At 41.8% G+C, this 26,317-nt stretch overlaps 1 protein-coding gene across 1 annotated transcript in view; it reads left to right on the top strand.

Annotated features, from left to right (window-relative positions):
* Window positions 1-26,317, top strand: part of piezo1 (piezo type mechanosensitive ion channel component 1 (Er blood group)) — a 116,516-nt gene that overhangs the window by 33,732 nt on the left and 56,467 nt on the right. The window contains exons 3-12 of the mRNA XM_034100629.1: window positions 2,739-2,904; window positions 3,113-3,254; window positions 6,650-6,938; window positions 8,452-8,665; window positions 12,464-12,635; window positions 13,927-14,025; window positions 16,915-16,987; window positions 17,767-17,873; window positions 18,021-18,100; window positions 20,862-21,042. Coding sequence (XP_033956520.1) covers window positions 2,739-2,904; window positions 3,113-3,254; window positions 6,650-6,938; window positions 8,452-8,665; window positions 12,464-12,635; window positions 13,927-14,025; window positions 16,915-16,987; window positions 17,767-17,873; window positions 18,021-18,100; window positions 20,862-21,042 — 1,523 coding nt within the window. The remainder of the gene's footprint in view (window positions 1-2,738; window positions 2,905-3,112; window positions 3,255-6,649; window positions 6,939-8,451; window positions 8,666-12,463; window positions 12,636-13,926; window positions 14,026-16,914; window positions 16,988-17,766; window positions 17,874-18,020; window positions 18,101-20,861; window positions 21,043-26,317) is intronic.

The raw sequence follows: 26,317 nt of genomic DNA, 5'->3' as shown, positions 1-26,317 counted from the left end.
GTACCAGTGACTGAGCCTCCGTACAGTTAGTGAAGGCAGACCTGCCTCTGCATACAGGGTGCAGTGATGAGTAAGTGCTTTACAGTTAGTAACACATCTCAGAGCGCTGTGATACGCAGCATCTAACTGTTCCAGGCAATGGGCAGGTGCATTCATATATATCAGATCACCATAGTCCAGCACAGGTCAAAGGTCACAGAGCCTTTTCCTGGCTTCAAATGAGAAACAGGACTTGTTCCTGTAGAAGAACCCTAGCCTAACCCTCAGCTTTCTAAGCAGATTAGTGACCTGAAGTTTAAAAGTAAGACAATCATCAAGCCAGATACCAAGGTATTTGTAACAGGCAACAACTTCAAGTTTTTACAATATCAAAAACAGGCTCTGGTATCTTTGTTGCTTTTGAAAAGAGCAACTTGATTTGCTTGTGTTTGTCTTGTGTTTGTCTGGAGATAAGGTGATAAAGTGAGTTAAAATAACAAGTCACCAAGATCTGGTTATGTCGTTAATATAGTTATCTGTCAGGTCCAACAGTTTGACTCAGAATGCCTCATGGAGCCAGGTCTCTGTACAGATCTCAGCACAGTCTTGTGGGTCAGCATGAGTCTTATTTCATCTCATTATCCTGGGACCGGACATCAGCCAGTGGTAGTCTGGTCAGTGGAATAGCATTAGCGGGATATCTTAGCTTCTCCTTAATATCTTAAATATGTTTGACTACACAAGCCATAATGCTCCGGTAATAAAGATAACAATTAAGACAATAATGTAGAGAAGTTCATGCAAGTTATCGGCGGGTGCACCTACTGACGCACAAGAAATACAAAGTACATACTGAAGGGATGCTATGAGAAGAGGGGACACGGTGTCCAGGTTCATCCAAACAGAGATGATTTATGAACCTGCCTGTGCAGAGCCCTATGAGCTCTGTACACTGGGAACAAGTCAAACTGCTTTTTCATATGCAATATCCTGCGCCACTGACCTTTTATTTATTGATAACAACATCAACAATGTATTTGTAAGCAGAGCAATGAAATGCATCTATCTTAGTATACTGAGAAGCTAATTGGACTGAGAAGTATCTTATTTTCTGCCTTTCTGCACGACAGCTGGTAGAAGTTATGACGTCATCTATAGGACATAATATAGTCTGGTCAAAATACATTATGCTCACACGAGTCACTCAACAATGGGGGGTTTGTTCCCTCATTACAGTGTGGTGGAAACAACGTGTTCCAGCCAATACTTCCAGCACAGAGACAAGTTCAAGTTTACATCAAACTATTTAAGCCTCTGATGACAGTCTTAGAGAATGTGAGATGAGTAGGCAAACTTTATCTTACTCTACTGCCCCTTCACACAGTTCTGAAAATACTTTTTTTCGTACTCATTTACACAATTTGGGTTGCTGGAATATTTCTGTTGGCCACAAACAGCCAATGGAATTGTTCCTTGGCTCACAATGTGTTGAGTGTGTGTGTGTCGTGTGTGTGTGTGTGTGTGTGTGTGTGTGTGTGTGTGTGTGTGTGTGTGTGTGTGTGTGTGTGTGTGTGTGTGTGTGTGTGTGTGTGTGTGTGTGTGTGTGTGTGTGTGTGTGTGTGTGTGTGTGTGTGTGTGTGTGTGTGTGTGTGTGTGTGTGTGTGTGTGTGTGTGTGTGTCAGACCAAGTAGACTACTCCAGTTCATATTTATTTATCCAACACTCTTTGTGATGCAAATTGAATAGCCTGGCACAATCCTTGATGAACATACCCATCATGCACTGGGGAAGCTAACAATGTTATCTTGGCCAACTGACGTTTTCCCCCGTAGTCATTCTGATGCGGTGATCAAAAAGCATAGAGAGCCTTTTATTATGGTGGGAGAATCGTAAAGAAGGAGAGAGGGTTGGGGACTTCCCCTAAAGGAAAACCCTCTGGCCTGCCAAGACCCCCCCCCCCCACACACACACACACACACACACACACACACACACACACACACACACACGACTAATAGGAAGCAGCAGTGTTTGCTCTGAGGAGAATCAGGAGACAGTTGAAGTCGGACCTGGAGATTACTCAACAGCTGGCACATGTTCAAATAATCAAGCCTTCAAGCAAAAGGCTGCTGTCTATTTGTGATTGTCTTATTATTATGGGATTAGGATAAATTAACTACACTTTAACTTAAATAAAAGATGATCAAATCTGGTGGAAATATTGAAAATAGGCCGTACCTCAAAGTAGCATGAGCTGAATAAAAAGGTTGTAATGTTGTCCCAAAGTTCAATAAACAGTTGCTACAAAATTGGAACATGTCAGAGAAATAAATAAAGCTAACAGCAGCTACACGTCAGGGTAGCGCTTTATAAATCTTATACTACTACTTGTTAGTAGGAAACATTCATTGTTCATGGCGTGAATATACATAGGATTATTCTTAAGGTTGTTGTTTCAGTTCTGATGGAGCTATGCTAGCAGTTTCCAGCTGCTTCCAGTCTTTGTGCTAAGCTAGGCTAAACACATTGTAGCTTCTCCTCTGACTCTGGGTTAGACAGTAACCGGAGGATTTATCAACATGCCAGAATAAGAATACCTTTATTTGCCCCACATAGGGGAAATGTACAGGAATCCTCACCTTTGGTGTATTTCACTCTATATCGACACAAAATTGAATCATGTATTATGTTATTTTTGACTTTACATGGTTCCTCAGGATCAACCCTCCTTCCCTCTCTCTCTGTTTCTTGTCCTCCAGGTCCCACGGGTCGGTTAATCAGAGCGGTGTTCTGCACCAGTCTGCTGTTTGTTCTGGCTCACATCTGCTTCCAGACTGTTCTATACACATACCCCCCCCTCAACATCGCCATAGGGGATAACTGCTCACAATGGGACGTCATAAGCAGACATATAGGACTGTCCAGGTAACAGCTGTAGCACCAGATATTCATTCTACTGTCAGTGATGGTTAGAGCATGTGATACACCCACACATTTGAAGGAAGATCAAACCAGATTCATTTTCTTTGCCCACGCTTTGGAATATAATATTTTTGGTTGAACGCATGTGTTTGAAGATGGAAAAATGTTTGACCTCCGTTGACCTCTCTATACATGTGTGTGTGTATTGTAGGCTTCCGTTGGATGATCCTTGGAGTATGATACGCCTTCTGTCTCCTGACCTGGGTGTGTGTGTGGTTGCCTTGGTAACAATGGTCCTGTGCAGTAGATTGGTCAGCAACCGGGAAATGGTGGCTGCTGCCAACATCACATCGGTGAGTCAGTGTGGGAGGTTCAGTATGACTGAAGGGTCACTGCCCCAGTAATTTATTTTATAACTGCATTTTGATATAACATATGAATTTCATTGGAACCACTTTATTTTGAAATGCTTTCACTTTAAATATCAAACGTGTCATGCTTGTCCCGAAAGACACTCTGATCAGATACTCTTTATGTCCCCTCTGTCATCATTTCATTTATTTAAGACAGGGAAAAGGTTATCATGTTTAAAACATGAAAAATGTTTCTCCTTATTCACAGATTGATGATAGTTTGATTGATTGTGTTTAGTTGGTTGAAAAGTAGAAATATTTATGAGATGCTGAAACGCAAAACTATTAGTTAAATGGACCTGTTACTTAACAGTTCTGTAAACTTGGTATGCGTGTCATGGTAAGTCATTAGGGAAGTGAGATTAATCACATTTTATTTATGGACTTTGTTTATTGGTTTTCCATGACGATTTCATAAACATTCAAATTAGACACATTTAAAATGAGTTTTTTTGGTTTTAACCCTTGTTGTGAGTCTTGAGGTTTTTACAACCCAACTCGTTTTGGCGAGTCCTGCTTAAAATCATAACAGGAAGGAAATCAGAAGACACCAGGATACCAGTTAAACAATACTCTGTTTTAATTATACAAGGTAATAATGCAACACAATATAATACATTACCATACAATCTAAAATAATATACGTAATGTAAGGAGTACTCCTGCCCTGGTTCACGTGCCGCTTAGACCCTTCGGCGTTGGGAGACCGAGAAGAGAGAGCGAACCTAAGACCGAACAGGCTTTCATACCCAAACAAACAGGAGGGGTAGGGTCAGCTGGTCATCTTTTCAGGTCATCTCATTGGGAGATGCAAAAGATGCTGTATCACAGTGAATCAGCGCGTGCCAGCAGAGAACCAAACTGTTTCAGTTTGAAGCTAAACATATCCTATCATGTAGCTTATCACACAATACAATAGTCATGTGTTTTCCTTTATGAAAGCCATACTTGTTGGGAATGTATCAGTCATGATCTCATGAGCTCCTCAGGACCAGCTAACCAACAGAGCGTAAGTGTCCTCATACCCCCCGTCTCTGAACTTCCATCCACCCGAAGTCAGCTTACCCAGAATCAGAAGGACCACGGTCTCTCTTAACTGTGTGACTCAATTCTCAAGGCCTGCAGGATGCGCATCATTAATTTAAGAAGAATTTAACCATTATATCTGGGGAAATGTCCCTCACTATTTGCAAAGCCTATCAATGGTTTAACCAAGAAAAACACTCAAAGGGGTAATCTTTTCACTCAAAACAGAACTCACAAGTAATTCTGCATCTTCCCTCCTCAAAAATAGCCTAAAAACACCCTTTTGATAAAAGGGTAAAAGTGAAAGAAAAAGACAATTGCGCTAATCTACTTTTAAGAAAAAGGGAACATTGTTTCAGGAATCTATAAAAAACCTCTCTATATTTAAGAGGAAAAATGTACTTTTTGTTCCTTCAACTATTAACACACAGGAATGTATAACCCCACACATATATTAGGGATAACATGATGCAATGCACCTCCTATATATGGGTGACATTAAAATGAATATACCAAAAATATGCTGCATTATTTCTTCTGCATAATACCTTACATCAATTTCCACACCCTGCAAGCAGCAGTGTCTAATTATGGCTCCTGGTTTGTCATTCGGTGTCTCTGGTGTGGCTGTATCGCCGTTAGATATTTATGACCCCCTGAGGAAGTTTTCTCTGAATTTTGGTGACCTCTTGACCCATCATTACCCTTTAAATCATTGACAATGTATTAAAATGGATGAGATATTCATGGTCTGCTGAGGATGAACCTAATGTTATGTGACGCCTGCAGATCCAATGTGTGGTCCCACACAGTTACGCTGTAAAAATCGTCAAATATTGTCAAAGCGGCCTTGAGGGATGCTAGTGGAGTTTTACACCATACCGTTGTGCTGTTACTAGCAGATCATGAATAGATATGATATGATGTTGAAAGCTGCACCAATTCATAGTTTTATTTTAAGAAGGGACTTAATAGCTGTTTTTAGTGAAATATATTCAGACACAAAGCATCATTATCATCTCATTGGAATTGGGTTTGTGTCAACCTGAGAATTAACTATCCAATACGCTTTCTCCTTAACCAACACAATCATATTTGGCTCGCAAGGTGCTCAAATCTTCCCTGTCAGTAGCTGTAATAGATCTGAGCGTGCAGCGGGGTTTCAGCACTCTTATGATGGAAACAGCTGCTTGTTAACTTCTGTAGTGAACAGTATTCCTGGAAACTGTCATGTGTAACAGGAATAATCAATGCTTGGATGCATTTGGAATCTCGCTGGAGTGATTTATCATATTTCAAAAAGGATGAGTTTCTGAGGTATTTCTGACCCAGTAATAAGATGCAGGAGATCTTTGCCAGCTGTTACTGTAAATCATGACTAATAGTTTTTCCGGAACTTATTTATTTCCTTAGCAGAGGGATATAAGAGCACCCTGTGTGTATTTGAGGAAGGGTTTCTGTTTTATTCTTAGTCAGCCCATGTTGTAATCATGTGATGAAACCTGAATGTCTGGATTCACATCTATAATGTTGAACGTTGAGGAGAGACAACTCGCAGTAAAGACAAGTGGAACAATTTGTTTTTGTGTTAAATGCAGCATTACACCCCGAGGCTGCTGCGCTCTCCCATAAGCAGCACATATACTGCAGTATAAGCAGTGTGTTTAGAAGCAGGGGCCCTATAAAACCTGGACTTCGACATGGTAAGCATTTCCATAAGCAGTTAAAAAGACGTCCAACAATGAAGATAAATATAAGCACTCAAATGTTGCACACATGCAAGGACAGGATGCAGGAACCATGACGCAAAGGGACTTAAAGGTTCATATCAGTATGTAGTGTCTCTACTGGGACATGTCTCCATGCTTTAATGTTAAAAAGCTCTTTATTGTTCTCCTACTGCCTGTGCTGCAGCACCTCTTTTCACCCTCTGTCTGAAACCAGAGCCCAGTCTGCTCTGATTGGTTAGCTGGTCGGCTCTGTTGTAATTGGTCAACCGCTTAGAAGATGTCCTGCCCATTAGCCTATCACGTACAATGTGCTGGAGTGCTCCCCAATATAAGTGAGTGTTACACAGTGATGTCACTGTGTTACAGAAGTAAACAAAGGACACTAATGGAGGCGTTTCAGGTAGGGGCAGGGAGGTCTGAGTGTGAGCATAATAGGGCCCCTTTAAGCCTCACCTACATATATACTGGTGGAATCACTGCAACTGAAACTAAAGAAAAACAAATGTAATGTGGATTTGATGTGTGACTGTATTTTACCTTAACAATTGTATTAACTCTAACCTTACTTTCCCAAATCAGCTTGAAGACTATACAACAGAAAAAAACACAGTTTGTGATGATGAGGATGAGGAGGAGGAAGAGGAGGAGGAGGAGGAAGAGGAGCAGGATAAGAAAGAGGACAAAGAGGAGGAGGCATCAGGAGATGAAGACGAAGAAGAAGAAGAAAGGTTATTACCTGGTGACCCTGACGAGCAGGTTTCCAGAGCAACGAGAGCCAAGCAGCTGGCTGAGCGTCTGAAGGCCAAGGCCCGGAAAATGCTGCGGGACCTGGGGAGGATCTTAGCCATCAGCCTGCTGGCGCTGGCTGGTAGGATCTGTGACACAGCTTTACCTCCTCAGGGTCACATCACTGGTTCATTTCCATAGCTGGCTGAGGAGACTTCACCTATACTTAGTGTGGGTTAAGGCCTCTGACAGTACTTAGATTGGCACCATTTTCTCTAATAGACCTACTAAAAAAACCTCACAAAGTTGAGTTGGTGATATCAAAGTTGCATTTGATATCCTCTTTATCAGGTTCATATGTGTACCCCGTGTCTCTACTCCCTCTGGAAGGACATTTGGGATTTTCAGGCCAAAAACTATATAATACACTACAGGAAAGTAGAAAATACCAAAAGCAGAATAGTTAAAGTATTTGTCAGTGAAAATGGGCACTTCCTACAAACGCCAATGTGTGGCAGTTTTTTTATTTGTTAGAAGAAATCTTTCCCAAGATTCCAACCTTTATTACAAACTAGGAAACAAACACACAGGCTATGGCTGTGCTGGATGGCAAATATGAAGTTTACATTAGTTTTTATCAGATTAGATTACACTTTACTATCATTGCACAGAGTATAACAAAATGCAGTTTGTCCCCAACCAGAAAGGGTCCTGGCTGTCCTTGAACGTCGTTAAAGGAGTTGAATGGACAAAAAAAGCTCAGGTCCAAAAGTTGTTGTCGGCTATACGATGTATACGCACAGCAGTACCGAGTGAAACAACTTGAAACCAGTATGCAGATAACTGCTAATTCACAGAAACTAGAAAACATCGGGGGTGTTTCTCATTGTCGAGGAAGGCTGCTCCAGAGCCATTATTTCAAGGATGCTACGTCATCGAGTCCCGCCGAAGGACTGTTCCAATGTCCAGGATGCTCGAAATTCTACCGAGGCCGGCGTCCTTCGTTGCGGGACATTTTCGAGGCTGCAGATGTGTATCCTCCGCGGTTTTAAAATCCCCACAATGCTTTGCGCACGGACAAATTTCCAAAATCTTTGGCGGAAATCGCACTCCATTTAAGGCAAGGCCTCGCATATGACGCACACCTGCACACCTGTTAGCCTGTTCCACCATTCTTTGTTTTCCGAGGCTAGGAAGGATTCCGGCCTCTGTAGAATTCCAAGAATGCTGGTCATTGGAACAGTCCTGCGGCGGCATTCGATTACGTAGTATGCTTGAAAATTTCAAGTTCAAATAGTGGCTCTGGAGCAGCCTTTCTCGACATTGAGAAACACCCCCAGAGTCTTGCATAGTGCACAGGCCGCCATCTTGGATCTCTACTTTGCATTTTGGGAAAGAGGAAATATGCATTTTTCCCAAATTGTTAACTGTTTATTAAAACACGACTAACACATTTGATCTAAAAAAATATGCTATAACTGTCTATAACAGTCAAACACTCAATACTTATGATAAAAGAAGAAATGTCGGTCTGTATTTTATTTTTTATTATAGCGCTTTTTTTCAATGACTCAAAGCGCTTTTAGGAGAATGTGAATTATTAATTATTGTATTGATGTTTCTCTCCTTCTCCCCCCCCCCCCCCCCCCCCCCAGGCATCACTCTGCCCTCTGCCTTCTCTGCCATCTACTTCCTGCTTTTCATCGGCGTGTGCACGTGGTGGGCGTGCCACCTTCCCATCAGCCACCTGGGTTTCAACGCCCTGTGTGTGATGGTGGGCTTCTTCACTGCGGGTCACATGGTGTGTTTGTACCTGTACCAGAGCCTGCTGGCCCAGGGCATGTTCCCCCCCCACAGCCTGTGGGCCAGGTGAGACTGCACAGCGCTCACTCTGATAGATGGAGAGACTGTTAGATATATGCACTGTCCCAAACTAGGATGTTATCTAGGCATTGCACAGGAGTTAAAAATACAAACATATCAACACTAGAAAAGAGTTTTATAAACAGGACAAAGTTATGTGACGAGGCCCTCTGTGTCGCGACCTCTTAAGTGAACCAAACAACCTGACTCTGGTCCGCTAAAATAGGTGGTCTCGGAACGCTTACTTGCAAACTCTGGAGCGGTTCATTGCTGGTGTGAACGCAGTCCGCACCAAAACATGAAGCGTAGTAGGCCTATTTACGAGTCACAAGAACGCGGATATCTTCAAAATCTTTAGCGAAAGAGTCTTTCAAGACATCCGCGGTTTTTTAGTTAAAGAGTGAAGCAGAATAAAGTGTTGAACAGTGTAAACGTGTAAAGTAAAAATCCTCCGTCAACTACATAAAAGTAAGAACACCTGTCGTCGGTGAAACGCCCCTCCTTACTGCAGAACGTCTCTCATTATGTTATAATGTTTTTTAACGGACGTTGTCTGATTATATAATCATATGCAACCAATGCAATGATTACAATATAAGGACAGGAAAAAAACAACAATTAAATAGCTACATATCATTAACAAATTAATTGTTGCCGCTAGTGTCTCCAGATGAACAGCAGTGCCGACGCTCCATGGCGGAGGCTCCGGTAGAAATTGCCGGGATTTGCGTTTTTACCATGGTTTTTACCCCCGGCCCTTAATGTCTGACCAATGGTTGAACAGCATTTTCGAGCACATGACTTGTGTTTAAAGTTTATAGTCCATTTGAGTTTTGTCCCTGTGAACGCAAACCGAACCTTCTGAACAATGAAACAATGTAACAAACTGTGGTCTGGTGCCCACCAGAAAACGGACTATTAGGTGATTATGCACCCCAAGAGTTTGGTTACAGGATTATATTTTATTATATGTTTATATATATATATATATATATATATATATATGCTATTCATTTTCGTATGTGCTGCCTTATACAGTAGATCAAGTCCTGTAGATTATTATATATATTCTCTTGTCATCTCATCCGTGATTTAACATGTCAGATCGGCTACAGGCAGGTAGACCTACAGACTCAAACATGTAGCTCAGTTTTTGTGACTCATAAGTCACAAGGAAAAACAGCTGTTCTTCCTCCAGGTGAAGATATTTTTTGCAGGCATGTTCATCTTGTAGCATGAAGGGATTTCGCCAAAAAAAAACAATATACTATAAATTCACAATAACCACATAAGTGAACTTTAAGTAACCTCCACATCTCCAAAAACCCTTCGTATGTGCTTCACTACATCTTGTTTTCCTCTGACCTAGACAGTTCTCTTCCCTCCACCATGTCTCTGTTCGCAGAAACATGCAGCATGCCTCACAGTTAAGTAGACGACACATTCATTAGGCAGAGGGTTGGAAGCTAATATTCCTAATTAAATCTGAATATCTATTAATAGTGTGCTCGCAATATGACATCTATGTGGGAAGAAAACAGAAGGTGGCTCAGAGAATGTGTGAGATTCGAGACGAAGAGAAGAAGGTGAATGTGTGTGTCAGAACAGAGTGTTAAGGCTGCACAAAGGCGTGGAATCAAATGCACGATGCAGAGACAAACAAAGTATCAAAATAAAGTGTTTTAATGTAATCAGGTAACAACACACTGAATACATAAAGTAACAAAACAAACACTCAATAAACCGTCTAACCTATACTATCAAAAAACGACTTACTTAACCTAACTCTCTATGGACGATAACTCTAAGGACAACGACAAATGATCTTAACGCTGGAATTCTTGGAACACACGAGACAATCTGGCAACGAGACAGGGGAAGACGAGAACTATATATACTAGACAGACAACACCAGGTGAAGACAATTAGACAATCACAACAGCGGGAAAACAGACAAGGCAGGAAATGTACTTTAGACACATGAGGGTAGACAAGACTATCAAAATAAAACAGGAAGCTATCTAAACACAGAACATGAAAGCTAAACTAGGGAACAATCTTAGCAGAGCCGTCTACGCACAACACAGAGGAATGTGAGCAGAGATTTTGTTTTCTGCTCAGGTATGCGTGGAATGACTTTCGATAAGCGATCAGCTGATGCCTCATCCTCTCTGCCGTTCACAGCAGCTGAGTCGCAGTAAGAGGAGCGGGCGAGGCATCATTCCTCTGTTCAGTTTCTCTCTCACCTGTCATTACACGGTGCTCTACCAGGTCTCTGTGTGTGTGTGTCACTGAGTGTGTGTGTGTGTGTGTGTGTGAGAGTGTGTGTGTGTGTGTGTGTGTGTGTGTGTGTGTGTGTGTGTGTGTGTGTGTGTGTGTGTGTGTGTGTGTGTGTGTGTGTGTGTGTGTGTGTGTGTGTGTGTGTGTGTGTGTGTGTGTGTGTGTGTGTGTGTGTGTGTGTGTGTGTGTGTGTGTGTGTGTGTGTGTGTGTGTGTGTGTGTGTGTGTGTGTGTGTGTGTGTGTGTGTGTGTGTGTGTGTGTGTGTGTGTGTGTGTGACTCACAGGTATAGTAAAACTGTCAAGGTTTCAGCAAGAAGTTAGGGAGGCAGGTATAACAAGAAGCACGTTTTGAATTAAATAAAGTTGATACAAAACCAGGGGGACCAAGGCAAAACAAAACAACGTAAATAAAGAGAAACTGAACGATGACAGACTGGAGTGCACGAGGAACAAGAGCGAAACACAGGCTAGGCCTCGGGGAAAACGAAATAATTCATACCCTTGAGTTTCTTGCCTTTGTTTCTTTTTGTTTTGTAGCTTTGTGCAGATGGTATTTTCGCTGCAATAAGTGTGTTGATTCTACATGTGGGTTTTTCTAGTAAATAGAAAATGAACATTAACACCATTGCATTTGCTACATTCCTGTGGGATGTGTCTGTGTTCTGTGTTCTTGAGAAGAAAACAGATGGTAGTGACTCAGTCATTGTTCTGCTTGATTGGCAACATTTTCAAACCAGTTTTAAAGCTGCCATGACTTTGATGGCTGTGTGAAAGTAGATCCGGCCCGGTCTTCTGACAACGACCTGTGATGGTTTAACAGCAGCTGGATCTGTCGTAGCTGCAGTTCATTGATCAATGTTGAACAAGGGAGGAGGGTTAGGGTCATGGAGGATGCTGTCCTCTTCTGCTTCCCCATCGTGTTCTGACTCTCTATTAGATGTTGTGGCTGTTCATATTCAAATTCAAAATAACCTTCTATTAATTATATATTGTTCTTAATATGAATGAATCCCCAAAAGGGCAGTAAGTAACAGGCAACTTGTAAACAGAGAAACCCGGTAACATACAACAACAGTACACCAAAGAGCTCAAATGTGGAATAAACATTCTCTGTTGGCCGCTTTAAACATTGGCTCAGTTTTGACATTATATTTAAGATTTTAAGAGTTTGAAAAAAGTACCCACGTTTTAGTATGATTTGAGTTTCCAGACTTGAATTGGCTGCACCTCTGTTATGTGTCAAATCAATAATGACCTTTTACTCTTTGCTCTGTTGGCTTGCAGATTGGCTTCTAGTTCATCTTTTAGATCTGCACTAGGCAGACTTTCACTCTGAAGAGTCAGTTTGAATAGCTCCACTTGGCTTACACTTATCTTAACAAACTGACAGTTTAAGAGGTATGATTGTGACTGGGCCACCCCAGACCCACATACATCTGATCACCACAGCAGTAATAAGCATTTGTGCGACATGCCGTTAGCGTTAACTCTATTCTTCATCTCTTTATCTGTGCTCCTGTGCAGACTGTTTGGTCTGAAGGACATCATCATCCCAGGGAACTGCTCCTCCCCCTACGACCTGAACCTCAACGCTGACCATGACTGGCCCGTTTACGTCAACCCAGGAATACTGCTCTTCCTCTATGTCACCGTAGCAACCGTTCTCAAGACAGGATATCATGGGACATCTAACCAGGTCTGAAACTTCTTCTTCATTGGTACTGACTGAAATGTGTCCAGAGCAGAGAGGATCTAAGCAGAGGGGAGGCTGTGGCTGAGGGGGGAAACCAGAGGGTCAAATCAGAGGGTCAGAGGTCAGATCACCAGCCACTAGTCACAATGTCAAAGTGTCCTTGGGAAATACAGATAAGATTTGTAGGCCTGGCCAGCGGTATTGAAGTGTCGCTTTGGAAAAACTTTAATTAAATGCCATGTACTGTAATGCAATGTGCAATAACAAAAACAAGTAGGAATGAAATGTATGGATGCATTCGTAGCCCCTACATGTTTACTCTGTGGTTTGTTAATAATAATAATAATAATAATAATACATTTAATTTCAAAGCGCTTTTTCAGGTGCTCAAAGATGCTTTACAGTGGTGATAAAACGAGATAAAATAGAATAAAAAATATTAAAACAGCAACACAACATAATTCACAAATTAAAAGCCAGTCTGAAGAGGTGTGTTTTGGTCAGTGTTTTGAAAGTGGGGGGGGGGGTCGGTGCAGTCTCTGATGTGTTGTGGAAGGGAGTTCCAGAGGGTGGGGGCAGTGACGGAGAAGGCTCTGTCCCCCCAGGTTCGGAGCTTGGTTCGTGTGGGGATAGAGAGGAGGTTCGCTTCTGATGAACGAAAGCTGCGGGAGGGGGTGTAGTGGTGAATCAGGTCGGTGAGGTAGGGGGGGGGCCTGGTTATTGAGAACTTTGTGTGTTAGCAGAATCATTTTGAAATGTATTCGTTGACGGACAGGGAGCCAGTGCAGGTTTTGAAGGACAGGGGTGATGTGGTCTTTCTTGCGTTATTATAAATCTGCGTCAAAACTAGAAAACGTAATCTGTAGTTCTTCGATCACAGTTCCTGATTTAAATGAAATCCTTGCCAATTGTAAATGTCCATGTGCTGCATGTGTTTGGCCAACATTGCTAATGACTGAGGACTTTTCCAAGTGGGGGTGGAAAAAAGGACTGCCTTGGTTTTGGCACCATTAATATTAATATGAACTAAAATGATGTAGTATTGTTAATCGTTTTTTACACCTATTGGACAATCCCCACACCCAGCTACTAGTGTGCACATACAGTCAGCTGTCATTAGCGGTTTGCTATTTAGCTTCCTACACATGAGAGCAGGAGTTCAGAGACATACACGTATTTCAATTGAACAGATGTGCATTTACAGTGATAGCTGCCGTGTCTATGATGACTGCAAGAAATCAACAAATGTTTCTCTTTGTGTTTTATTATGAGATGCTGTTGTTGTGTTCTGCAGGTGAAGGAGGAGCAGCAACAGGAGAAAACAGAAGAGGAGGAGATGGTGGAGTTGAGGTCCTGGAATCAACCCAAAGATAACTATGAAGATGACACACAGGTAAATATTAATTTCTCTATGTCTCATTTAGTATGGAGGCGTGTGGTGCAGTGAGTTGTGCGTTGGTGTTTGGATCTGGATCTGGATCTGGATGAATACTGAGCAGAACCCAGAGGTATCACGCTCAGTGGGGGATGGATGATCCCCGCTAAATGTCTCTTAAAATTTGCCGGAAGCACTCCACGGTTTCTGCGATGACAGCTTCTTCTGGTAGCAAGTTCCACTCTCTGATTGTTCTCGGAAAGAAGAAGTATTTAAGAGTGTCACTAGTTGCGAAAATTTGCTCGAAGTTCAAAGAGTTGGCTTTGCGGGTGGCACTTCTTCTAACTGGCTCTAGGTAGGCTACATTGATGCATCAATGGCTGAGATGTTATGGACAATCTTGAAGAAGAGAACCAAACGAGCCAATCGCCGCCTTTCACTTAATTCCACCCAGTTCAACCGCTTGAGCATTTCTGTGACACTGCTGTCCCATTCATAATCTCCAGAAATGAATCTTGCACCTCTTCTTTGTACTGATTCCAGGGCATCACTGTCTTTATCAGTGTAGGGGTCCCAGACCGAGCTGGCGTACTCTAGTTTAGAACGTACTAGGGTCACAAAAGCTGTCTTCTTCAGTTTCTGGGGACAGCATCGCAGGTTCCGGCGTAGGAAGCCGAGCGAACGGTTTGCCTGTGTTACAATTTGTCCAATGTGTTGGACAAATTTCAAGTTGTTATGGATTTCTACCCCAAGATAAGGCTGGTGGGTCACCTCTTTTAACACCTGGCCACATAGAGTATAGTTTTTAATGTGCGGGTTTTGTTGATTTGCTTGTTCGTAGGATGTAGCACTTACTAGTATTAAAGCACATTCCCCAAGTGCTAGCCCATTCCTGAAGTCTAGTCAGGTCACCCTGTAGGTCTTCTTGGTCACTTCCATTTTTAATAGGCCTGTAGAGCAGGCAGTCATCCGCGAATAACCGCACTGTAGATGCTACATGTGACGGCAGGTCATTAATGTAGCATAAGAAAAGCAATGGACCCAGCACAGTGCCTTGTGGGACACCAGAGTCAACGTGAACTGTACTTGATTTCACCCCTTCTATGACTACTTGTTGGCTTCTTTGCATGAGAAAGGTTGTGGTCCAATCAAGTATTGGGCCGTTATACCCATGTGGGCCAGCCTTAGCAACAGGCACTTATGTGGAACCGTGTCAAAAGCCTTTGAGAAATCAAGGATTGCCACATCGACTTGCAATTTCTGGTCATGATATTTTGCCAGGTCATGCATTGTGACTAGGAGTTGAGTTTCACACGAATGGTTTTGTCGAAATCCATGCTGGAACGGGGTGAGGACATTATGCCTTTCCAGGTGATTCAGCAGGTGTTTGCAAATGATGTGTTCCAGGAGTTTACAACATACTACTGTCAGGGAAACTGGTCTGTAATTTGCGGCGGTGTGCCGGTCCCCTTTCTTGAATATAGGCGTAACGTTTGCCTGCAGCCAGTCATCGGGTAGATTTCCTGTTTGCAGTGACTGCGTGAATACGCATTTGAGCAGTGGGCCTATTTGGGGGGCCAGCATTTTGAGTATACGATTGGGTAGACCATCTGGGCCGCTAGCCTTGTTGATCTTAATATTTGCCAGTAGTTTGGTCACTCCTTCAGTCGTGATGATCAGGTCTTCTATCTGCGGGGCTGGATCTCCTGATATAGAGGGCTGGCTACCATCATCCTTAGTAAATGACATCCTCGTGGATTCATCTTCTTATTACAGACACATGCATTTCCTAACATTCGGTCTATATGCTGTAAAATGTATTATCTCTTCGATTTACACACGGCATCTATTGCACGTCTGTCCGTCCTGGGAGAGGGATCCCTCCTCTGTTGCTCTCCCTGAGGTTTCTCCCATTTTCCCTTTAAACTGTGGGTTCTCTCTGGAAGTTTTTCCTTGTACGATGTGAGGGTCTAAGGACAGAGGGTCTGAGGACAGAGGGTCTAAGGACAGAGGGTCTAAGGACAGAGGGTCTAAGGACAGAGGGTGTCGTTTTTCTCATACTGATATTCTGAACAATCTGTGCTGTTGTATTTGCTGTAAAGTGTCTCTACTGTAGGCTAATTTTATTATATGTACAGCACTTTGGCTCCACCAAACATCGTTTATAAATGTGCTATATAAATAAAACTTGATTTGATTTGATAAATACAGATTTAAATTGTTTGTTGATGAGTTCAGCCTTGTCTTTGCTGCTACTGTAGAGGTCTTCACCCTCTCTATAAGGGGAGACTCCAATGTTGTCCGCTCCACACTCTTTGACATATTTCCAGAATAGTCTGGTATTGTTTTCAGCAAGACTCTGGGTGAGTGTGTTTTCGATATAGTCCCAGTGTGCACTGCGAAGGTTATTTTTAACATGTTTCTTTTGGTTGCGGAAGTTTTCCCAATCACGAGTTTTGCCTGATCGCTTGGCTTTGTTGTATAACTTATTTTTATTTTTTATTTGGCGTTTCATGCAGTGAGTGAGCCAGGGCAGGTTATGCCGTGTGGTAGTGAACTTGGTCGGGGATCAGGGGGTCACAGGTTCAAACCCCGCTGCAGTCAGCATGTCGTTGTGTCCCTGGGCAAGACACTTCCCCCCAAGTTGCTCCTGTGGGGATTGCCCACAGTATTGAGTATGTAAGTCGCTTTGGATAAAAGCGTCTAACAAGTGACATGTAATGTACTGTAATTTAGTAATCCATTAGACGGTTTAAAGAGACTGCAATGGAGGTTTAAAAAATGCCTCATATCCATCATGAGTTATATCAAGTTGGATTAAATAACGATCTTAAGAAAACTGTCACATGTCCACCATATTGAACAGTTGTGAATATTAAAGTATTATTTGTGTGCTCTTTGTTGCAGCTCATGCTCCTGTCGACGGGCTCAGAGAGCAGCAGAGGAGGAACCCTGGCTGAGGAGAGTCCTGCCGATCTGGGTATCAATGCTTTCATCTGAACTATCAGGGGTTTTGTTTAGAATGTACTGTTTGTAAGGATGATAAATGAATTACAAATAATGTTGAGGAATCTTGAAATAAAAAGCAGAAATCAAATCTGAGCTGACAGAAAATGCTCCGTTTTAGTTTAATACACACAGTTAAGCTCTCACACACTATTGTATGAACATATAGGGTCACCTACTGAATTAGAAACAGAACAAATGAACCAAAGTCTCGGTCTGGGACACCAAAACCATAAACAGATGCAGGCAGTAGGCGTATAGATTCACACTTAAAGTGTTAGCCTACAGAACAGTACAGCTCACAGAGAAGAGAGAACATCTGATCCTTTACAACAGACCATGTATGCTCTCATTAGTTTTCTAGTAACATTGTAATCCTGCTAGCAATCCACAATTGTCTTTAGAAATGTTACAGTAATCTGATAACGTCTTTCTATGTCTCTTTTTTATGCAACTGCAAAGGAATACAGGTACCTACTTTTGTATCCTGTTCACGTAATCCCTGTCCATGTAATCAGTTACCAAGCTTGGTGGTGATGTCATCAGGTCATCATATCTAAGCTATTAAAAGTTTAAGTATCTGATCAAAAAGGGCCAGCTGTAATTCACTGAGATGTTCTTTAAAGTTCATTTCCACAGAAAGCTAGAGTCCTCACATATGATCATAAACAGTTGATCATATGTCTTGTTGACCCTCCTCAGTTGGTTGTTCTTGTTATGATCTGCATTCTGACATGATTGTTTCTTTGGCAGGTGTTAGTGCCCCCCCCAGTGGCCCCCAGCAGAGTGAAAGCCCTTTCTTCCTGCTGGGGAAGGTGGTCATGCAGCAGAGCTATGTCTGTGCTCTTATAGCCATGATGGTAAATATTCAACATGATTTTATACATATATACATTTACATAAGACCAGTGCTATCACTCAATGAACACACCGAGGTTCTAGAAGCTTTCGTGAGCCTATAACAATATGGATGTCACATATTGATGAGTTGTGTCCATGCTGTGCAGGTGTGGAGCATCACGTACCACAGCTGGCTGACCTTCGTGCTGCTGCTGTGGGCCTGCCTCATCTGGATGCTGCGCGCCAGGTGACTATTCAAGACTTTGATGAACAACTTGATTATCTTTAAACGTTATAATAACTGTTGAAGCGACTGAGAGGCTGAGGTCAGGCCTGGTTGCCTCTGTCTGACGCAGGATCAAAAACTAATGCTGAGATCCAGAAATGCAGAAATGCAATAAAATCTTAATTTGATTGAAAATGATCAACTTGTTATAACTCTGAATAATCCAGCTATGAAAGGGTTGCAGTCAACCAAAAACACTCTGTAAATGCATTAATTGATTCCAACAGATTCAACACACGTCTGACACGATCACAACATTTAAATCCCACCCCACAGTGTAAACCCTTCTTTATGTTTCTTTTGTTATTGTTGCCCCATTGTTGTTGTCATGTTTTGCTTCTTTTATTGGGTCCAGGAATTCTGTTATGCATTGTTAGGTGTCCTTGGCTGTCCTGAAAGGCGCCACTAAATCAAATGTATTATTTATTATTATGAACAGATATTATAAACTAAACAATGCATATCTTAAAGGTGGGGTAGGTAAGTTTCAGAAACCGGCTCGAGTGCACTAACATTTGAAAGTACACAGCCGAAAAGAATCCGCCCCTTCCTTCAGACTTCCTCACAGAGCACCTCCTCCAACACACATGAACGCGCACATGACGTCAGCAGACTGGTGAAAGTGGCCGCCTGTTGCTGGCGAGTCATTGAAGTACTGCTGCGGACGGCACGCCCAATGAGGGCACGAGATACATTTGTGCGTGCACGAGATGGAAGGCTGACAGACAGGGCGGCAATCCAATCCGTTTAAACGGATTTTTACAGTACTACGGCTTCCACAGATGACGTTTTTTTATGGATTTTTTGTCAAATCACTTAAGATATTCATTGCTATCGGGATGTTAAGAGCATTCCATGGAATATAACAACAAGTGTATCTCGAGCCGGTTTCTCAAACTTATAGGGATGTAACGATACCAAAAACTCACGGTACGATAATATCGCGATAACAAGTCCACGGTACGGTATTTATCGCGATATTGAACAATAAAAAAAAAATGTACTCGGAAAATGTTTCTTTATTACATAATAAATCTGATTTGTATAGCACTTTAGTAGGATAGTATTTTAAAGTGTCAAAAAACAAAGTGACAGTAACAGACTGGAACAAGAAAACCTATGACGGTAGATATGGTGCAAAATGCGAGAGCGTGTAAAACCTGATGTGAGCACTTGCAGAAAAAAAATCTGAGCTTGTGTGCATACATTTACACTTGTATAACATATCCACGTAACTGTGAATCAAATGTACACTTGTATAAAATATCCACGTAACTGTGAACCTAATACAAGTGTACATTTGATTCACAGTTACGTGGATATTTTATACAAGTGTACATTTGATTCACAGTTACGTGGATATTTTATACAAGTGTACATTTGATTCACAGTTACGTGTATATTTTATACAAGTGTACATTTGATTCACAGTTACGTAGATATTTTATACAAGTGTAAATGTATGCACACAAACAAAGATTTTTTTTCTGCAAGTGCTCACATCAGGTTTTACACGCTCTCGCATTTTGCACCATATCTACCTTAATAAAAACCAGTGTTTTTGTAGTACTAACAAACAAAGTAGGCATTTTATTTGTGCCACTGAATCTCACAAATAAACAAGGACATTTAATAATCAGACCCTGCAATAAAATAAATCAAGTTTCACTTTAGTTTTTCAAGTAACTCAACTCAAACTCACTAGTCACTCACTCAGCATCATCAGACAAGTTTTTAGGAATATGAGAATGTCCACATTTCCAGGTATTTATAAAATGGGATTTTTGGGCATTTACACTATCCCCTGCTCTGGAAAAAAACTCTCTCGCTTGATACTGATGTTATCAATGACGGAAAAATCTGAAAGCAGTCTGTCATTTTGACAGATTAGAAGAAATTCGGAACAGCGCCAACGTTTCCCCGCAGCGAGGCTCTGGTGTTATGCCGTGTTATGCATGTCCTCCAAAAGGAAATGATATAGTTTCCAAACCGTACTTTGACGTACAGATCAACACATGTCTGGGAGGTTTTGCTTTACGCTGTGTGCGCTCCCGCGAGGTGCATGCACACACGGCATAACACCGCCCCCCCCCCCCCGTTGACAGTTCACGAGCGTGCTCTCTTGTGAACTGTTCAGACCCGACGAGTAATAAGGGATTATGACGGATATTTTACGATCCTGTCCGCCAAAATGACGAAAGTCTAACGCCACCTCAGAGGGACGGAGAGATATGCTTTGGCCATGGGTGACAGCAGTGGGTCAAACTGTGCATTGTCTCTCCACCACTGCAAAAACAATACAGTTTTTGCCAAGAAGGTGAGGCTTATTGACAGGGCGAGATATAAATATACTGTTGGTACTTGTCAATGTCTCTAGGTGTGTAAATGTAGCACTGTAAATACGATGTCCTTTTGTGCCATGTTGGACAGGTCTCTCTTGAAAAAGAGATCGATGATCTCAATGGGACCACCTGGTTAAAGGTTTAAAACAAAAACAAAATTAATTAAAAAAAAAAGATCGTGGTAGATTTCGTCAGTCTCACGACGGTAATGGGACGTTTATTTACCGCGATACCGCGATATTCGGTATATCGTTACATCCCTACAAACGTACCTACCCCACCTTTAAATGGTATAGTTTCCTAGTTGTGTAGATCTCACCGGCTACATTGTGACTGAGCCCCCTCTCACATGTTGTATTCACTGAGCTGTGTGTCTGCAGGCGCCATGCGGCCACCCTCTGCTCCCCCTTCATCCTGCTGTACGGCCTGGCTCTGTGCTGCCTGCAGTACGTCTGGGCCATGGAGCTGCAGCCGGAGCTGCCCACCACCGTGGGCACCATGAGCCTCCGCCAGCTGGGGCTGGACCGAGCCCAGTACCCCTGTCTGAGGCTGGGAGCCATGGTAAGAGGAGAGGAAGGATTGGTCACTGACTTGATGGTGATGAAGTATAAGGTTGTGACTTTTTATGAGATTATGTATGATATTTGTATCACTGACTGACAGTAAAGTACGGAGGCCGACAGCTACAACAGCACAAAAGACTCCAATCCGGAGAAATGCGCTGCAGCTGCAAAACGATTCAAATATAAAAATACAAATGTACTGAAACACATGGAAATACTGTAATACATAGATACTGTATGTTAAATGGATATATCCGCCTTCTTTCATTTATCTTTCCATTCCCACAACAATATACATAAATAAATGACATATTTTGGACATAGTTCAAATGGTGATTAATCATGATTAATTAATTTTTAAGCTGTGATTAATCTGATTACAATTTTTAATCGTTTGACAGCCCTAATATATATATATATATTTAAAAAATATATATTTAAAAAAATATATATTTTATATTTTAATTGTTAATGAACAAGGTAAATATCATACAATCGGTATCACAAAAATGTATAATCTACAATACAATCTCGTTTAAAATTGTGTTACGATGTCTAAAGTTACTGATAAGTCACATGTTTCCTGCCTGGCCTTGCCCATGGCATTAGTTTATCATTACCGGGCGGAGCCCCCGAGCCAAACAGCAGCAACGAGCACATTGCAAAAGTCTCAATAGTAAACTGTGCCGCCGAAACATAATTTCAGCCAATCAGCGCCGTCAAATATTTTGGTCACGAGGGCGCTCACGTTGACGAGTTGTTTTTTAGACTCGTGAGTGACCAAGGCAACACATCCTCACTCCCAGGTCGGCCTATGTTGACGTTATGTCAAGTCCCCTGCCGGCTTTTTCCAACGCAAGGGGGGGGGCCTTAGCGTCCATTTTCAACGCGAGGGGGGGGGCCTTAGCGTCCATTTTCAACGCAAGGGGGGGGCCCTTAGCGTCCATTTTCAGCTTTCCGGGATGTCCATGTGCTTCTATGGACGCTCATGGAAGCACGGCATTCGTTTGTGTCAACTGCCCTTAAAGGCAATGAAGACACTACACTACCCAGAATCCCCAGCTATCGTTTGGACTACACCATGTGCTCTGTTTGACAAACCCCGTGATAGTCCTCAAGCTCTGTGATTGGAGAGTGTGCTCCGAGGGTTACCGAGCCTCGAACAGCACTTGAAATGGGATGGAACCACGGCAGACTGTTCAAAACTGGATTTGAACGGGTCCACCGCGTCCCCCCCCTCCCCCACCCCGTCCCCAGAACTACACATGCTGGCTATTCTGTTTCGCAACATGTTCTCTATGGCACGTCTCTACTGGGAGTTGTAGTTTTAAAAGACGTTTTCGTATTTCCCATAATAAGAAGTTGCCAGTATTAAACTGTGTACATCCCTGGAGGTTTAGGGGACAGGAAACACTCACATTTAAAACATATAATTAATAAATGGGTGAAAATTGCTGGTGCCCATAATGGGCAGTATTAATATATATACCCACACGCCAGCTAAGGTCAGAAGAGCTTTATTTAACAGCTGGACTTATGTTTGTGACCCCTCCTGTTGTTAATTGATAACATTACATTACATTACATTAATTGATAAGCCTGAAACTTGCACTTGTCAAGGTTCATAGGCACATTTTGCAAATATGGCAGTAGCCATCGATCAGCTTAAGATAAGATATACTTTATTGATCCCAAGTTGGAACATTTGCGTTACATCAGCATGTGTAACAGTTAAATCTGCAGTGGTGTTTATTTGAAAATCATTTAGTATAATCACACAAATTCTGTGTTTTATATTTAACAATTCTGTGTTCTTTATTTATTGATTGTTCAATACCTGACAAGGCCGGAGATGAAATATCTGCATACATCTTATAAGAGCATAATACATTATGTATAATATCAGTTAAAATAAGTGCTTCAACATAGTTAACATTGCTGGAGGTATGCACACATATTGATAGATGTCTTGTAATGCACTATTGAGGAACCTGCGACCCAAGTTTTTCATTCAGTGCAGAACTACACCATAGTTGTGTAGGCCTATATGATCTGTCAATAAACCTTAGAAAATCTTGAAATCTTGAACGGGATGTGCAAAATAGTCATTATATACAGTCTTTAATTAACTATTAGTAGAGAATAACGAGTAATGAATATACTTTATAGGGATCCTATTAATATCTAATAATAAAAATAATGAAATTCAATAACATGCTTTAACCATAGTCTCTTTATATCATATGTGCACCTTTATGGTGTAAATACAGCCTATCTACCAATTGGATCAAATATAAAAGTGAGCCGAATTAGTGTTGATACTGCAAGGAGACATATTGTGTGAAAAGAAATGTAAGATGTTGTTTAATGGCTGATATATTTATGATCCACGTCACGTTTTCAGTTCCTCATGTTTGTCTTCTCATCAGGGCTCTATAAATACAGAACTACGGCAGATATGTAATATTTAATGCAGCCGAACCGTGTATTACAATGCCGTTATGTGATGACTTTCAAAGAGAAAAGCAAGCACACTCGGAATAAGGTATTATTTTATTTTCTTTAAACGTTTTCGGTCTGTTTCCGGTATTTGTTAATGACGATGTGCTGTGAGATGTGAGACTGGAATTGCACAGGGGGAAATAACGTATCTTTAGATGCGGATTTTGTTAACTAATATGTTTGCGCTGTGGACCAACACGATACATTGACGGGGAAGGGGGTAGCAATAAAGATAACACCATTAAACAGTTACACAACATAACAGAAATAATATCGATAGCAGCGTCCCTAGCAACCACCTTGGTAACAATGAAAACGTTGGACGCAATTTCCTGAAGTAATCTTCGTAATAACTAGCAAACTAAAGATCATGTACATCCACTGCACACATAATCTGAAATAACAACTCATATTTCTCGCATCAAATGACATCAAAACGCATTTTAATGGCCAAACTAACTTTAAAATAGGCATTTTACACCCAGAATAAAACGAAGTTCGGCCATGTTTTCTTTTTCTGCAGGGAGAAATGATAGCTGGGGATTCTGGGTAGTGTAGTGTCTTCTGCCATCATTTACTCCGAAAAAAGATTTGTTTCTCCGAATCGAAGGGGAAAAATACAAAAGCATTGCACACAATTTAAACCAATCAATGTTGTGTAATTAACAAGGATAATCTGGTGTTTTTTAGTCGATGAGTAGTGCAGATATCACTGTAAAATCAATCGTCAGTAAGGGGAATATTTACTTCCGGGTGTACAATTCTCCGCTATCCAATGAGAATGGACGCTCACATTGCCTTTAAGGGCAGTCGACACAAATGAATGCCGTGCTTCCATGAGCGTCCATAGAAGCACATGGACATCCCGGAAAGCTGAAAATGGACGCTAAGGCCCCCCCCCTTGCGTTGAAAATGGACGCTAAAGCCCCCCCCCTTGCGTTGAAAATGGACGCTAAGGCCCCCCCCCTTGCGTTGGAAAAAGCCGGCAGGGGACTTGACATAACGTCAACATAGGCCGACCTGGGAGTGAGGATGTGTTGACCAAGGTGACGCAGTATTTTGATGAGAATGGTGTGCAGGTGGAGTCGCCGGACCTCGGTCCGCACCCAATTCCGTGCAAGAGCTACTCTCCAATCCTTTCGAAAGGAGAAGTTTGGGAGATAAATTGATACTTAAAGACCTTGGACCGGACCAACCCGATTTGTATATATCACAGCAAGCTCGTGAAAAAGACAAAACGTATCAACGAGGCTTCTCACATGGCGAGCTGGATGCAAACAGGTAAATGCTATCTTTTGTTTCCCATGCTTGCTCTTCAAACAGCCGGGGACAGATATGATCTGTTCAGAAACTAGACAAAAGTTACACAAATACAAACCACAGACTGTCTGTGTCATGGAGAATACAGTCGCTGGTTTATTTATGTCTGTATAGGCCGTTGTTGTGAGTGTGGACGGTCAGCATATATAACGTTAGCTTAGCCAAGCTCCATTCAGAAAACAAGCATTCTAAAAAGTTGTTCGCCTGCCGTCTGTCTGCAGACTTGTCAAAGCATTAATTCATGGTTTTTACTAACCGGTATCAGAATGTTGTTACGTCGGCATCATTTAGAAACGTGTATTACAATTTAATCACGGTAAAATATGTTCATGTTGTTGTAGCTGTAGCTCCCGAGCCAGCGCGTCTTGTTTGAATGATGCGAGTAAACACAGCTGGCAGCCGCGGTGAAACTCGAGCGACTAGAGCGATGCGATAGGAGCGTTTAGAGCGAAGCGAATATTCGCATCGCGTCCGGTCTGAACGCAGCATTAAAGCGAGCTCTCCTTCGTCACACATGTTGCCACTTGTTTGTACCATTTTCAGATGATTTGTAATCTGTTCTAGAAAAACAATGGTTTTTTTTGGATTTCAAGAAGCATATAGAACAAACAATGGATGTATTTTATGAATATTTATACATGCTGAAAGTAGATTTAGATATGTTAGGGGTTAGATAGAGCTGACAAATGCATCCGATGAAGTCTGTTGATGATCAGAGGCTGTTGTTGGGGCAGCATAAATGTTTTTTTGTTTTGTAGGCAGACCATGCAGGACTCGGAGAGTTAAACTTGGGCCTGCGACCATAGTTTTACTGTATTTTGTTTTGGAAATCCACAGCGGAGGTTTGTGTCGTACTATGCGGTGTATTTTGCATTTCTCTCAGTAGCCAACGATCTGTGAGTCTGTTGGACATAAACTCCGTAATAAATGCAGTCTACATTTCATAAGAGGTGTAAAACCTGAGAGCATTTTAAATCGCATTTGAACTAAATGCTTATATAATCTGTGGTTGTATTTGTATTGTTGATTTAATCTGTGAACGAGGCGATATAGAGAAGGTTAAGCTGTAATTATTAGGCTTTAATTTGTTATATACTGTTGGAGTGATAAGCAGGCCTATAGTTTTGGGATATGTGTGCAGTCAGGTGGTCCATGAGTGTTTTTTATTGGTTAATTGGTCCTTGGTATGAAAAAGTTTGAGAAACACTGCGCTAGTGGATTGTCAAAGGGGGAGCCTCATTGCGGGGAAATTATACACATGGCTAGTCCGCCCCCGAAAAAATGTCTATGAACACGTTATTATTATTAATAATTAAAAAAAAATGAAATTGATAAAAAAAATAAAATTATTTTGTTAATTTTCAATTTTTATTTTGTTATCATCTCTCGACCCCCACTCAGGGTCTCGCGACCCCCTGGGGGGACCCCCACTTTGGGAACCCCTGCCTTAG

This window comes from Pseudochaenichthys georgianus, chromosome 15, assembly GCF_902827115.2.
Source record: "Pseudochaenichthys georgianus chromosome 15, fPseGeo1.2, whole genome shotgun sequence".
In the NCBI taxonomy this organism is placed as follows: Eukaryota; Metazoa; Chordata; class Actinopteri; order Perciformes; family Channichthyidae; genus Pseudochaenichthys; species Pseudochaenichthys georgianus.
This window is presented reverse-complemented; position numbering and strand designations above follow the sequence as displayed.